This window comes from Myxine glutinosa, chromosome 2, assembly GCF_964187855.1.
Source record: "Myxine glutinosa chromosome 2, kmMyxGlut1.1, whole genome shotgun sequence".
In the NCBI taxonomy this organism is placed as follows: Eukaryota; Metazoa; Chordata; class Myxini; order Myxiniformes; family Myxinidae; genus Myxine; species Myxine glutinosa.
Window position 1 is genome coordinate 163,536,614 of NC_136262.1, and position 13,559 is coordinate 163,550,172.

Below are 13,559 nucleotides of genomic sequence, written 5' to 3' on the forward strand. Positions count from 1 at the left end.
AAGGACAAGAGAGGAACTTTTAACACAGGAGAAGGTCATTTGTCCCATCAAGTCTGTGTCATATCAATACCACATCAATTTAATATTCAACATTGGACGGAGAACTCGGTGGATAAATATCGGGAAAATTACATGAAGAAACTGTCCCTTTAAAACTCACCTCTTTGAAGATGTCACCCCGTACGTGGTGGTAAATGGGGTGAAAGATGGTAATTGATAAGAGTACGAGCAAAAACAGCGCGATGAGACGAGACACAACCTTCATGTTTCACTTCTCACGAACAATGGAAGGAACAGCGATTGTGGGTTCAATTATGACACTGAGAACAATTATAACCATAGAGACAGAGAGGACAACGGATAACTCGATCGGAAGTTTAATTACAAATAACTATAAACGTTAAAATAAGATAACTCGCAATTAAAACAATTAACATTTACGAGATGAACACTTTTATTTTTAAACAGTAATTTTAATTTCAGTGTTTTAATTTTCAGAAATATCCTTCAATTGAACGAATGAGGCAAAAAATTTCATTCCGATTTATGTTTCATTCTGTCATCCCTTCATCCCCATGGCAACAGATGTCAATTGATCAGGTTTGCATTGCTGATGTTTTTTCAACATGTAACTCATGTATCAACATGTAACTCCCTGGGCCTGGCTTGGCTTCAAATCAACATGCAACTCACTGGGCCGGGCTCGGCTTCAAATCAACATGTAACTCTCTGGGCCTGGCTTGGCTTCAAATCAACATGTAACTCACTGGGTCTGGCTTGGCTTCAAATCAACATGTAACTATCTGGGCCTGGCTTGGCTTCAAATCAACATGTCACTCTCTGGGCGTGGCTTGATCTTGGCTTAAAATCAACACGTAACTCTGGGCCTGGCTTGGCTTCAAATCAACACGTAACTCTGTGCCTGGCTTGGCTTCAAATCAACACATAACTCTGGGCCGGGCTTGGCTTCAAATCAACATGTAACTGAACATGTAACATTTAACTGCAATGTAATGTAATGTAATTACATGTGACATGTAACTCAACATGTAACTTTCCATGTCTACCCTCAGGAGTGCCAGGAAGCACTGTCTCTCCACACTCAAGAATGAACTCTCAAACCTGTCTCCTTCCTCCAAATCCTGGTGGCGCCTGGTCCAATCCGTTTCTGGTGTTTGTTGCCCTTCCATCCCCTCCCATACCTCAAATGGCTACACAGTTGACACCACACGTGACAAAGCCGAATGCCTCAACTCTGTGTTTGCTTCAAAATCTTGTGTCCCAAACCCATCTCTGTTCCCACCTTACCCAGTCGAACCCAACTGCTCCTGGACTCTGTGTCCTTCTCTCCTGACAAGGTGGAGAAGTTTTTGTCAAACCTCGACTATGATTCTGCAACTGGACCAGATGGCATCAGCCCACGGGTCCTAAAATTCTGCTCTTCCGCTCTGTCTCACCCTCTCTCTGTTCTTTTCACCCCTTCTTTTGCTCAAGGTCATCTGCCAGCATCTTGGAAATCAGCAAACATTCCTGCTTTCCACAAAAAGGTGCAAAAACAGATCCTTGCAACTCCAGACCAATCAGCCTGCTCCCAATTATCAGCAAAGTCATGGAATCCATCATTGCTTCAGATATCAAATCCTTCCTCTTCTCCAATGGCTTGATCTCCGATCATCAATTTGGATTCAGACCAGGTCATTCTACTCTGGACATGTTGCATCTGCTGTCTCAACAATGGATGGAGGTCCTCAATGCCAAACAGGAGATCAGAGCTGTCTCCCTTGACATATCACGTGCCTTCGATACGGTCTGGCACCCAGCTCTGCTCACCAAACTCCCCTCCTATGGTATCCATGGAAATCTCCGCGCATGGCTTGTGGACTTCCTCTCTGGTCGTAGTCAACATGTGGCCCTGAATGGATTTCTTTCATCTCCCCTCCTGTTCTGGCTGGAGTTCCCCAAGGTCGTGTTCTGGGCCCTGTGCTATTTCTGGTCTTCATCAATGATCTCTCCGACTCTCTGGAAAATCCTCTCTATCTCTTTGCTGATGACTCCACTCTCTGCCGCTCCATATCTCATCCCACAGATCGGCAGTCTGCAGCCTCCTCACTCTCGGCAGACCTGGACAAAATCACAGTCTGGTCAAACAAGTGGAACATGTCTTTCAATCCTGACAAATCTCACACTCTTACTATGTCTCTCCGCTGGAAAACCCTCCCATCCACTTCCTCAACAATCCTCTCCAAGAAGTTCTGTCGCTCAAGCTTTTGGGTCTCACTATCTGCCATGATCTTTCTTGGGAAAACCACATTTCCAAGCTGGCCTGCAAAGCCAGTCGCCGACTGGGCATCCTCCGTCATGCGAAGTCCTTCCTTGGCACACCTGAGCTCCTCACCACAAACAAGGCTTTCATCCGCAGCTCAATGGAATACTGTTCCCCCCTCTGGGCCGGTGGTCCTGCCTCACACCTGGCTCGGGTTCACGCTGTTGAAACCAAAGCTTTCAGAATCATTGGAATCTCCCGAATAACAGGCGAACTATCTCCGGAATCATGGCCAAATTGCAAATTCTTGCCTCGAGTTTGGATTCCTGCACGAAGCAGGAATTGAAAATCAAATCGGAGAAGTGAAAATCCACCTGATGAGCAAGCGGATAAGCCGCGAAAATCCACCTGAAGATAAGCCGCGGTTGAAGCCGGATGATTGATACCTGGTAATCAGGGAGCCATTGTTAAGTACGTGAAGCGATTGTGCATGGACGTGCAATGGCGACGGTGAATGAATGCGATGAGCAGGGATATTGGGCTTGAGATAACGACTTTGCTAAATTACCGCACAATTACAACTTTCCATTCGAGTCTGCGGAGGTTTAAAGTTGGAGAGGATATTTAAGAGCAGGGCGTAACGAATACGCAATTAACGTGACCAGTGGGGTAAATTAACGATCTCACTTAAAGAAGTAACAAGCAAAGTGCAATTGACTGATGTGCAAGATCGGGCTTGGGGGATTAGGTCGTCAAGTTTGAATGCGTTCTGGCATGACGCCATGACGTCGACACGTCCCAAATGCGGACACCGAAGACCTCCCGGAAACGCGCAACGACCATCGCACAATGTGGACATTTTGGTGAGAGTTTAGTTTTAATGGAAAAGGAAAAAGAACGAGTCGAACGACGGAACCTTCTCGGTACTTGAACACATGAAGGACAAGAGAGGAACTTTTACACAGGAGAAGGTCATTTGTCCCATCAAGTCTGTGTCATATCAATACCACATCAATTTAATATTCAACATTGGACGGAGAACTCGGTGGATAAATATCGGCGGAATTACATGAAGAAACTGTCCCTTTAAAACTCACCTCTTTGAAGATGTCACCCCGTACATGGTGGTAAATGGGGTGAAAGATGGTAAATGATAAGAGTACGAGCAAAAACAGCGCGATGAGACGAGACACAATAGTCTAGATGGACATAGGGGTCCACGCGCCCCCCCCCCCGGTTTTTTTTAATGCCACCTGATTTTTCTTAATCCTCAAAGTGTCTACTTTCAGAATCTGCCAGGTATCAAGCTGAAATAATGTCCAAAAGGCTTAATTTTTAACCCTTTATTGCAACTAACCCGAAACCGAAAAAAAAAAATTGATGCAGAAAGAGGCATAACTTTTGAAGTAAACAACATACAGAGACAAATTAATACACTTTTCCATACAATTCTGACCCCAGGAATTCAATGGGATGGTTACTTTAGACATTTGACAACATTTTGACTCTATTTCTGTACAAAAACAGCAAAAAAATGCCAAAAATGTGTGTATAACCATCTTTTCATTTTTTCAAGCGCATAGGGTGAATTTTTGTTCACCACCAGTTTTTTCTTAATCATTTAAGTGTCTATTTGTAGATTATATTGGGTACCAAGCTGAAATAATGTCCCATGGGGTTTATTTTCAACAGTTATATGTAGCAGTTATATTATGCTGTTGGCAGTTGGTTGGCAGTTGGTTGACAGTTGGTTGCCGTTGGTTGATACCTGCAGATGGCAGTCTCCCTCTCCCACTGCTCTCTCTTTTGGAACAATCTCAAGGATTTTCTTAGTAAGTATTTGAAACTATTATTAAGATATACCTTATAGTCATGTACAAGCCTACAAGTAATTTTTCAACAGTTATTATTATTATCATAGGCCTACAGAAATCAAATCTGACTGTATTCTTGACTAGCTACTGTTGGTAGCTAGCTAGATAAGTTGGTAGCTAGCTAATGTTTTACTTTATTTTCAGGCTGATGACTTCATACATACCGACCATGGGGAAAAGGAAACATTGTATCACAGCTGAAGTGCCTCCAAAGAGAATTCGATCCCAAACATGTATTTTACATGTATCAAGTCTTTCTGTCTATGGTAATTTTACTGCGTTCAACGCATGCAATGGGGGGCAAAGCGAGAAGCTATTATATCTACAAAGAATTCGTGATATGAGACTCTGTGAAGCAGCTACTTCACCATACCGCATGAAGAATATTTGTGACCAAATACCATTGACATTAGAGGGCTTGCCTTTGGATAAAACTGGCTATCATCAAAACTGCTACAAAAGCTTCTCAGGGAAATTAGATCGTTTACAAGTGTCAACGGCTTCTTTATCTGGTGAATCATCATCATCATCGATAAAGGACTCCCTGCGCCATCTCAAATCTCTGTCAAGTCAATCTGAAGAAGCTCGGTGTTCCTTCTTGTTTCCAAATCAGTGTATTTTCTGTGACACAACACTAACCAAGTTCAAGGGCAAGACTGAAGTGCTTACAACGTTTCAGAGTTGGAAACACAAGGAACCAGCCTGGAAAGTTATCGAACCTAGGGCACAGGAATTGAAGAAAGAGGCTCTTTATCGCAAGGTGCAGGGCAAGGACCTCTTTGCAATGGAAGCTAAGTATCATCCATATTGCAGAAACAACTTCAATAGTGAGTACCAAAACCATGAGCGTGGAAGGAAGAGGGCAGAAAAGGCAGCAGACAACATTGACAGCCTGCAGGCCCGAAATATAGCAGCACATGACAAGTCCTATTGTGTAGTAAAGGATTACATTCTTAGGGAATGTGATTGAACGCAAAGAAGTCGTCCTGCTAAGATCCCTGCGCAACTTGTACATGAAGACACTGGAAAGTGAAGGTTTTCCTAATCCTGAATACCGCAGTGAGAAATTGGCAAGACGGTTACAAGGACACAAAGACATATCTCGTGAACTCACATTCTCCAAGGTGCCCCACCGTGGTTGTATTGAGTTGAGCCTCATATACAGCTCTAGCATTACTGTAGATGAAGCAGTTGGATGTGCGTACAAACTTGGAACAGCTGACCAACTACAAGAAGCAGCACTCACCCTCCATTCTCACATTATAAAGGCATTCAAAGAGTCAAAGGAGCTACCATGGCCCCCAACAGCACAGGAGCTGGATGCTGTGAAGATGGATGAGCTGCTTCCAGAGCATCTTGTACAATTTCTGAGCTCAGTGGTGACCGGGATACTTGATGGAGAAAAGTGTGAAAGGACATAGAGGCTGGTCTATTCGATTACACAAGATGTGTGTCGAGCAGCAACTAACAGCAAGTGGAAACTTCCAAAGCACATCCTCCTATGTGCCACACTTCGTCACCTCTATCGAAGCAAACAGGTGAGTAATCAGCTAATTTACTGCTTATGAGGTCCTACATTGTCATTGCTTTACTGTGTTTGATACAGGTATTTGATATTGATATAAAGCAATTTTCTATCTTTGCAGCTCACAACCATCCTTTCACGACTAGGACACTCAGAGACATATGACTTCAGTATGGAACTTGAGACAGCAATGGCCAAGGCTTTTGATGAGATTTCCACCCACCTGACCCCTCAAATCATCACCGGCGAGGCAAACACTGTTTTTCACAGCGAGTGGGACAACCTGAACAGAATCACCACCAACGTTCATGGCTCAAATGTTGTAAACAGCGCCGGGGGAATCATGATTCAAGAGGTGAAAGAGAGCCATGTGAGCACCAAGAACAGGACCCTTCCTCTCTATGACAGGTCATCCAAGATGAGAAGCCTGAAGATCACGCCTCCCGAGACGCTGCCAGAGCTGGCATTCAAAAGAGTTGGCCCCAAATTCCCCATGCAGGCCAACTTTACCCCTCCTGCTGAAAACCAAGAGTCATATGATGCCTCAATGTTGCAGTACAACGCCCATCTCCTCTGCAGATGGTTAAGCAGCCAGGGCAAGCAGCAGGTTCCTGGATTTGGTGGTTTTATTTCAAGCACAGGGAAAGTGCCTCCTAGGAAATCTACAATTGACTTTTACACCCCCATCAACCAGCCCATTACAGACAACGCAGTGGTGTATGAGCTACTCAAGAGGTCCGAGGCAGCAACGGAGGAGGTTGGACAGCCATACACTATCAACACGTTTGACCTGGGAGTGGTCATGAAGGCCTGTCCTATAGTATGGAAGTATGCGGAGGAATTCAGTAAGCATGTGATCCTCATTGGCAAGTTTCACACGGCCATGAATTACATGGGCAGGCTCACTGGGCGCAAGTGTCTTGGAGCTGGCTACGCTGAGATCCTCATAGAAGCTGGCCTCGCAACCAGTGGTTGCCTGAAAAGCATCCTGAGCGGGAAGTCATATGCCAAGGCTCTCTTCAGTCTGAAGGTGGTCACAGAGGCACTTGAACGGTTGCTGTTCAATGTTTTCCTGGAGGAGGAGAAACCAGACATCCCATACGAGACCCTCATCAACCTCATCCACTGCTGCACTTCTGAGAGCCTTGACTCCACTCTGAAGGATCCCGCACTGCTCAAGCTGATTGATCAGTTCCTCCGATACCAAGACAAGGTACGCAGGGGCCACCTGGGCAAAACGGGCATGTTCTGGCTCTCTGTGATGGATCATGCAAGGCTGGTCTTCATGATGGATTTTGCTGTGAAAACCAACGATTTCGAGCTCTTCCATCACTGCAACGGTGCCATGGCAGATCTCTTCTTTGCGTATGATGGCCACAACTACGCCAGGTAATCTATACACTCATTCCCTTAAATACTCGATATATAAAAATGTGTAAGTGGAGCTTACTTGTAGTATTAACTTTAATTATTATTCATTTCCTACAGGTACCTGACCTGGTTTGAGGCCTTTCTCACAAACATAGACCTCTCCCATCCTGGTGCTCTTGATTACATCAAGCTTGGAGCCATAGCTGTTGCAAGATCACTGATCCCAGGGGCTCTCACAGCAGTGGACAAGACCATGGAGGAGACATTCATGAGGTTTGCTAAGTCTTCAGGTATGTCAGTGTGTGGAGACAATAACTATATTATATATATATATATATATCACCTATATTTAATTACAGGTTCATGTTGGTTGTGATGATAAAATTCAAACTTCTCCCTCTCTACATTGCAGGTGGTCTACTCGGTCTCTTCAACAACTGTGGCGCATACCAGAAGTGGTGCCGCACAACCTCTGCCCGCGCTCAGCTCTATGAGCTTACTCTTGAGATGTGCGGCATGATTGTCGACCCTGAGATGCCGAAGGCAGGCAAGCACCGTGAGCTGGAGCCTGCCCAAATCAAAAAGTCTGAAGAGGCCGTGCAGAGCATCATCTCTGCCATCAAGGGCTTCACAAACCCCTGGAGAATCCCAGACAAAAACCGACTGTACTCCCTAGCATCTGGAGCTCCCATCGATCCAGAAGTTGAGGCTGACGTGCTGCGGGCCGAGGCTGCAGGCAGGGCTGCCAAGGAGCAGTTCATCCAAGAGCGCTTTGTTTCCAAGAGGAAGGAGTTCTTTGATCGCCTCAAGAAACTTAAGCTCAAGACGATGGATCACTGCAGCAAGAGGGTCAAACTTACATCCGCACAGGGGAAGGTGGATATTGATTCAACTTATACTAATTGCATATTTCATTACACAAAAAAACATTCTTCAGAAAGAAAATTAAACTGTTGTATTTATGCCTTCCTCATTTCTTTATTTTCCATTGCAGCTCTTTGTATACAAGGAGCAGAGCAACCTCGCCTTTCAGCTGCTTGTTAAATCGCAGATTATGGAGATGCCCATAAACCTTGAGGAACTCATGCGGTATCCCCTCTCACCTGTTCCTCATGCCCTTGGCTCTCCGGATGGCTATTTTGCCAAAACAAACAAGGCCACCATCCTTCACCATCTGCTGCAGGACAGGGACGAAGAGGTACCTTACCCCAAGGATGCCCTCTTAATACAGGATGGAAATGCCCTCTTCCACATGATGTCCAACCTCCCACCAACCTGTGGAGAGATTTGCATGCAGCTCCTGGACCAAATGGTTGCCAAGCACCATTTTGTGTTCTCCACAGATTGCTACCAGCCAGATTCCATCAAAGCCCAGGAGAGGCTCAGGCGCGGCTCTACTGAGAAGTACATAATTGATGGTCCAAACACCCGCAGGCCCTATGACTTTAAGTCATTCCTTGGCAATGAGCTAAACAAGAAGCAGCTATGTGACCTGCTTCTCAAGGTCTGGGGGAGCAATGCGGCAGCATCCCGGATTGAGAAGAGCATGAAAGCAGTGGTGTGTGTTGACGGGAGATCCTATGACTTAACATCAACAAATGGAAAAGTAAGTTGACAGAAGATGCGTGACTTAAGCAGTCACCCTATACACAATGCTTTGAAATACATCTTTAGACTCTACAATACTAGATAGACCAAATGGCTCTTGAAATGTGAATATTCTCGACTTCACACATGTACAATTGCAGACCATATTTGGGCTCTTAAACATTTTAAGTCATGCAGTTTTTGTCATATGTATTATTTGTTACACTGTGTAGTAGTATTTAGTTTCTTTATTTGTTACAGGTGCAGACTTCTGAGATCTACGAACTGCGGTCCAACCAGGAGGAGACAGACAGCCGTATTGTCCTGTACCTCCACCAGGCTGTCAAATGGGGGTACAAGTCCTGTGTGGTGAGGACACCTGACACAGACATTCTGATGATCCTCCTCTACCATACCAGCAGGATCAACCTCTCCATCTACCTTGACCACGGCTCTGGCAAACATCGCACACTCATAAATGTGACGGAACTGTCTGAATCACTGGACCCTGACTACTGTAGCACCCTGCTGGGATTCTATGTATTTACTGGGGAGGACTGTACCAGCGCTTTTAAAGGCAAAGGCAAGGTGAATCCCCTGAAGAAGCTGCAGAAGAATCCCAAACTCCACAACGCTTTCAGGCAGCTTGGTGCAGACTGGCTGGTCACAGATGAGCTACAACAGGAGATGGAGAGCTTCACGTGCATCATGTATGGCCAAGCACGGATGACATCAGTTGACGCAGTACGAGTGAAGATGCTTAAAATAATGGTCGGTGCTGACAAAGTCCTGGACTCAAAGTCAAAAGTGGACCTGGAACGCCTGCCTTCCCCCAAGGTCTGTCTCATTCCACATGTGCAGCGAGCCAACTACAGAGTAGCCTTCTATAAGAGAGCAGACGAGGCAATAATCGAGAGCCCAAAACCATGTGATCCAGGCATGGGCTGGGAGAAGACAGGAGAAGAGGAGGTGTTGGAACCCATTTGGACAATTGGACCCATCCTCCCTCCTTCTCTTGTTGAGGTACTGGCTCAGAGAGCAGAGCCAGAAGAGCAGGCAGCTCTTGACAAGGTGGCTGATTACGCCAACAATAACTTGTATGTGGGTGAAGAGGATGGAGAGTACGAGCATGAGGATGAAGAGCTGGAGTTGGAAGAAATCGAATTAGAAGATTTCTTCAGTGATGATGAGGACAATGAGTAGTTTAGGTCAGCTAGTTGGTAGTGACATGAAAACATAGGCCTATAGTTGTCTTATTAACATTCATGGCTGTATTTTTGCTGTTTTTTACAATAAAGAGTCAAAATGTTGTCGAATGTCAATCTATAATTAGTAATAAAGAATTCCTTGGGTCAGAATTGTATGGAAAATGTGTTCATTTGTCTCTGCAAGTTGTTTACATCAAAAGTTATGCAACTTTATATAATACTATGATTTTTCAGGTTTGAGTTTGGTACAATAAAGGGTTAAAAATGAAGCCTTTTGGACATTATTTCAGCTTGGTACCCAATATAATCTTCAAATAGACACTTAAATGATTAAGAAAAAACTGGTGGTGAACAAAAATTCACCCTATGCGCTTGAAAAAATGAAAGGATAGTTGGTTATACACACATTTTTGGCATTTTTTTGCTGTTTTTGTCCAGAAATAGAGTCAAAATGTTGTCAAATGTCTAAAGTAACCATCCCATTGAATTCCTGGGGTCAGAGTTGTATGGAAAAGTGTATTAATTTGTCTCTGTATGTTGTTTACTTCAAAAGTTATGCCTCTTTCTACATCAATTTTTTTTTTCGGTTTTGGGTTAGTTGCAATAAAGGGTTAAAAATTAAGCCTTTTGGACATTATTTCAGCTTGATACCTGGCAGATTCTGAAAGTAGACACTTTGAGGATTAAGAAAAATCAGGTGGCATAAAAAAAACCGGGGGGGGGGGGCGCGTGGACCCCTATGTCCATCTAGACTAAATCATAATAAATGCCCAAGACCAAGGACATGAGATGAATGGCTTTAGGAAAATGGTGGGACTGAGTCAATCAGAGAAGTGTAGGTTCAGCAAGGTAGAAACAGAATGAATGAGTCACCTCCAATCGGGATGTTAAAAACTAATGGTGACCGCAGATAGTACTTGGGCACAAAAAATAAAAGGCAGCATTGTGAATTGAGGTTTCAGTACCCAGTGATTTTAGCCGAAACAACGCAGAAATCAAGAAAATGACCAAATACCAGGATCTCAAAAATGAAGTAAAACAAGTACAGATACATTCAAAGTACACCGCTCCATGCCAAATAAATAAATATTTTTTATTAATAGAAAAAAAAAAAAAAATCATTAATCAAATAATTAATTGATTCATTGATTAATCAATAAATAAAAAATATCCTTCACAGCCAAATAAATCACTTGGTCATTGTCATGTCCAAATATCAGATTCCTAGCTCAAAAGGTGCCTGAGATATAATGGCCAGATGAGAAAATAAATAAATAAGTACTTAATTAATCGATAATAATTAAGTGATTAATTAATTAATTAATAAAAAAACAAAAAATACCGTTTTTGCCAAAGCACTCGCTCACTATTGTGCCGAAATTTCAGCTTCCTAGCTCAAAGGATGGCTGAGATATCGTCTGGACAAACAAACAAACAAACAAACAAGAAAACAAACAAGAAAACAAGTACAGATACATTCAAAGTACACCGCCCCCATGCCAAATAATTAAATATCCTACAGCGCGGCATTGCCGGGGCGCCCGGCAATACCGCAGTGCAGCTCATTGAGGCTGCATTGGGAGGAGAGGTGTACACTAATTGATTGATTAATTGTATAATTAAAATCAATAAAAGATTATCACAAAATATTTTCATAATCAATTGGCTAATAGCATAACTAAACCACTAGTGCTTCATCCGAAGATGTATCTTTTAGAAATTTAATTAAATAAGTCATTTATAAAAAATTAAATAATTGATTACTCAATAAATAATTAATCGATTAATCAATAAATAATTAATAGATGAAATGATTAATCAATAAATCAAAAATATCCTTGATAGCCACATCACTTGGTCACTGTCATGTCCAAATTTTAGCTTCCCAGCTCAAAAGGTGCCTGAGATATTGGCCAAATGAGAAAGAAAATAAATAAATGATTAATAATGAAAATAAATAAATAATAATCATTAAAAAATTAAATTATTAATCAATTCGGTCACAGAACACAGAAACCACCACCATTTCATCAGAATCTGTAACTGAAAAAAATATTATTTTTTTTTAGTAATTAATCGAATAATTAAATAATTAATCGATTAGTTGATTGATCAATAAATCAAAAATATCCTTGATAGCCACATCACTTGGTCACTCATGTCCAAATATTAGCTTCCGAGCTCAAAAGGTGCCTGAGATATTGGCCAAATGAGAAAGAAAATAAATAAATGATTAATAATGAAAATAAATAAATAATAATCATAAAAAAATTAAATTATTAATCAATTTGGTCAGAGAACACATAAACTACCACTATTTCATCAGAATCTGTAACTTAAAAAAAATTTTTTTTTTGTCATTAATTGAATAATTAAATAATTAATCGATTAATTGATTAATTAATAAATCAAAAATAGCATTTGCAGCCAAATCACCTGGTCATTGGCATGTCCAAATATCAGCTTCCTAACTCAAAAGGTGCCTGAGTTAATGGTCAGAAGAGAAAGGAAATTTGATTAATTAAATAAGTACTTAATTAATCGCTAATAATTAAATAACTCCTCAATTTATTGATTAATCAAAAAACAAAAAATACCGTTTTTGAAAAAGGACTTGCTCACTATTGTGCCGAAATTTCAGCTTCCTAGCTCAAAGGATGGCTGAGATATCGGCCGGACAAACAAACAAGAAAGAAAGCAAGACAAGTACACATACATTCAAAGTACACCGCCCCATGCCAAATAATTAAATATGCTGCAGCGCGGCATTGCCGGGGCGCCTCCGGCGCCCGGCAATACCGCAGTGCAGCTCATTGAGGCTGCATTGGGAGGGAGAGGTGTACACTAATTGATTGATTAATTGTATAATTAAAATCAATAAAAGATTATCACAAAATATTTTCATAATCAATTGGCTAATCGCATAACTAAACCACTAGTGCTTCATCCGAAGATGTATCTTTTAGAAATTTAATTAAATAAGTCATTTATAAAAAATTAAATAATTAATTGATTACTCAATAAATAATTAATCGATTAATCAATAAATAATTAATAGATGAAATGATTAATCAATAAATCAAAAATATCCTTGATAGCCACATCACTTGGTCACTTATGTCCAAATATTAGCTTCCCAGCTCAAAAGGTGCCTGAGATATTGGCCAAATGAGAAAGAAAATAAATAAATGATTAATAATGAAAATAAATAAATAATAATCATAAAAAAATTAAATTGGTAATCAATTTGGTCAGAGAACACATAAACTACCACTATTTCATCAGAATCTGTAACTTAAAAAAAAAATTTTTTTGGGTCATTAATCGAATAATTAAATAATTAATCGATTAATTGATTAATTAATAAATCAAAAATATCCTTTGCAGCCAAATCACCTGGTCATTGGCATGTCCAAATATCAGCTTCCTAACTCAAAAGGTGCCTGAGTTAATAATGGTCAGAAGAGAAATGAAATTTAATTAATTAAATAAGTACTTAATTAAACGCTAATAATTAAATAACTCCTCAATTAATTGATTATTCAAAAAACAAAAAATACCGTATTTGACAAAGGACTTGCTCACGACTGTGCCGAAATTTCAGCTTCCTAGCTCAAAGGATGGCTGAGATATCGTCCGGACAACCAAGAAAGAAAACAAATAAATAAATAATAATCATAAAAAAATTAAATTATTAATCAATTTGGTCAGAGAACACATAAACTACCACT

The 13,559-nt window shown here is 41.4% G+C and overlaps 2 protein-coding genes across 2 annotated transcripts in view; both read left to right on the forward strand.

Moving 5' to 3' along the window:
• LOC144890982 (protein FAM200C-like) overlaps nt 1-13,559 on the forward strand; it is a 1,200,974-nt gene that overhangs the window by 430,422 nt on the left and 756,993 nt on the right. The gene's annotated exons all lie outside the window — the stretch shown is intronic.
• Nucleotides 6,530-9,976, forward strand: LOC137422226 (uncharacterized). Its single transcript, XM_068108984.2, has 5 exons — nt 6,530-7,051; nt 7,151-7,323; nt 7,446-7,909; nt 8,028-8,639; nt 8,882-9,976. The coding sequence occupies exons 1-5, from the start codon at nt 6,546-6,548 to the stop codon at nt 9,821-9,823; spliced, it is 2,697 nt and encodes an 898-aa protein (XP_067965085.2). The 5' UTR covers nt 6,530-6,545; the 3' UTR covers nt 9,824-9,976.

What these genes read in the sequence shown, in the direction of transcription:
- LOC137422226 (XM_068108984.2), top strand. Translation starts at nt 6,546, where the DNA reads ATGAATTACATGGGCAGGCTCACTGGGCGCAAGTGTCTTGGAGCTGGC. An exon ending in GATGGCCACAACTACGCCAG is followed by an intron (nt 7,052 to 7,150) that starts GTAATCTATACA and finishes CATTTCCTACAG; the next exon opens with GTACCTGACCTGGTTTGAGG. An exon ending in TTACATCCGCACAGGGGAAG is followed by an intron (nt 7,910 to 8,027) that starts GTGGATATTGAT and finishes TTTCCATTGCAG; the next exon opens with CTCTTTGTATACAAGGAGCA.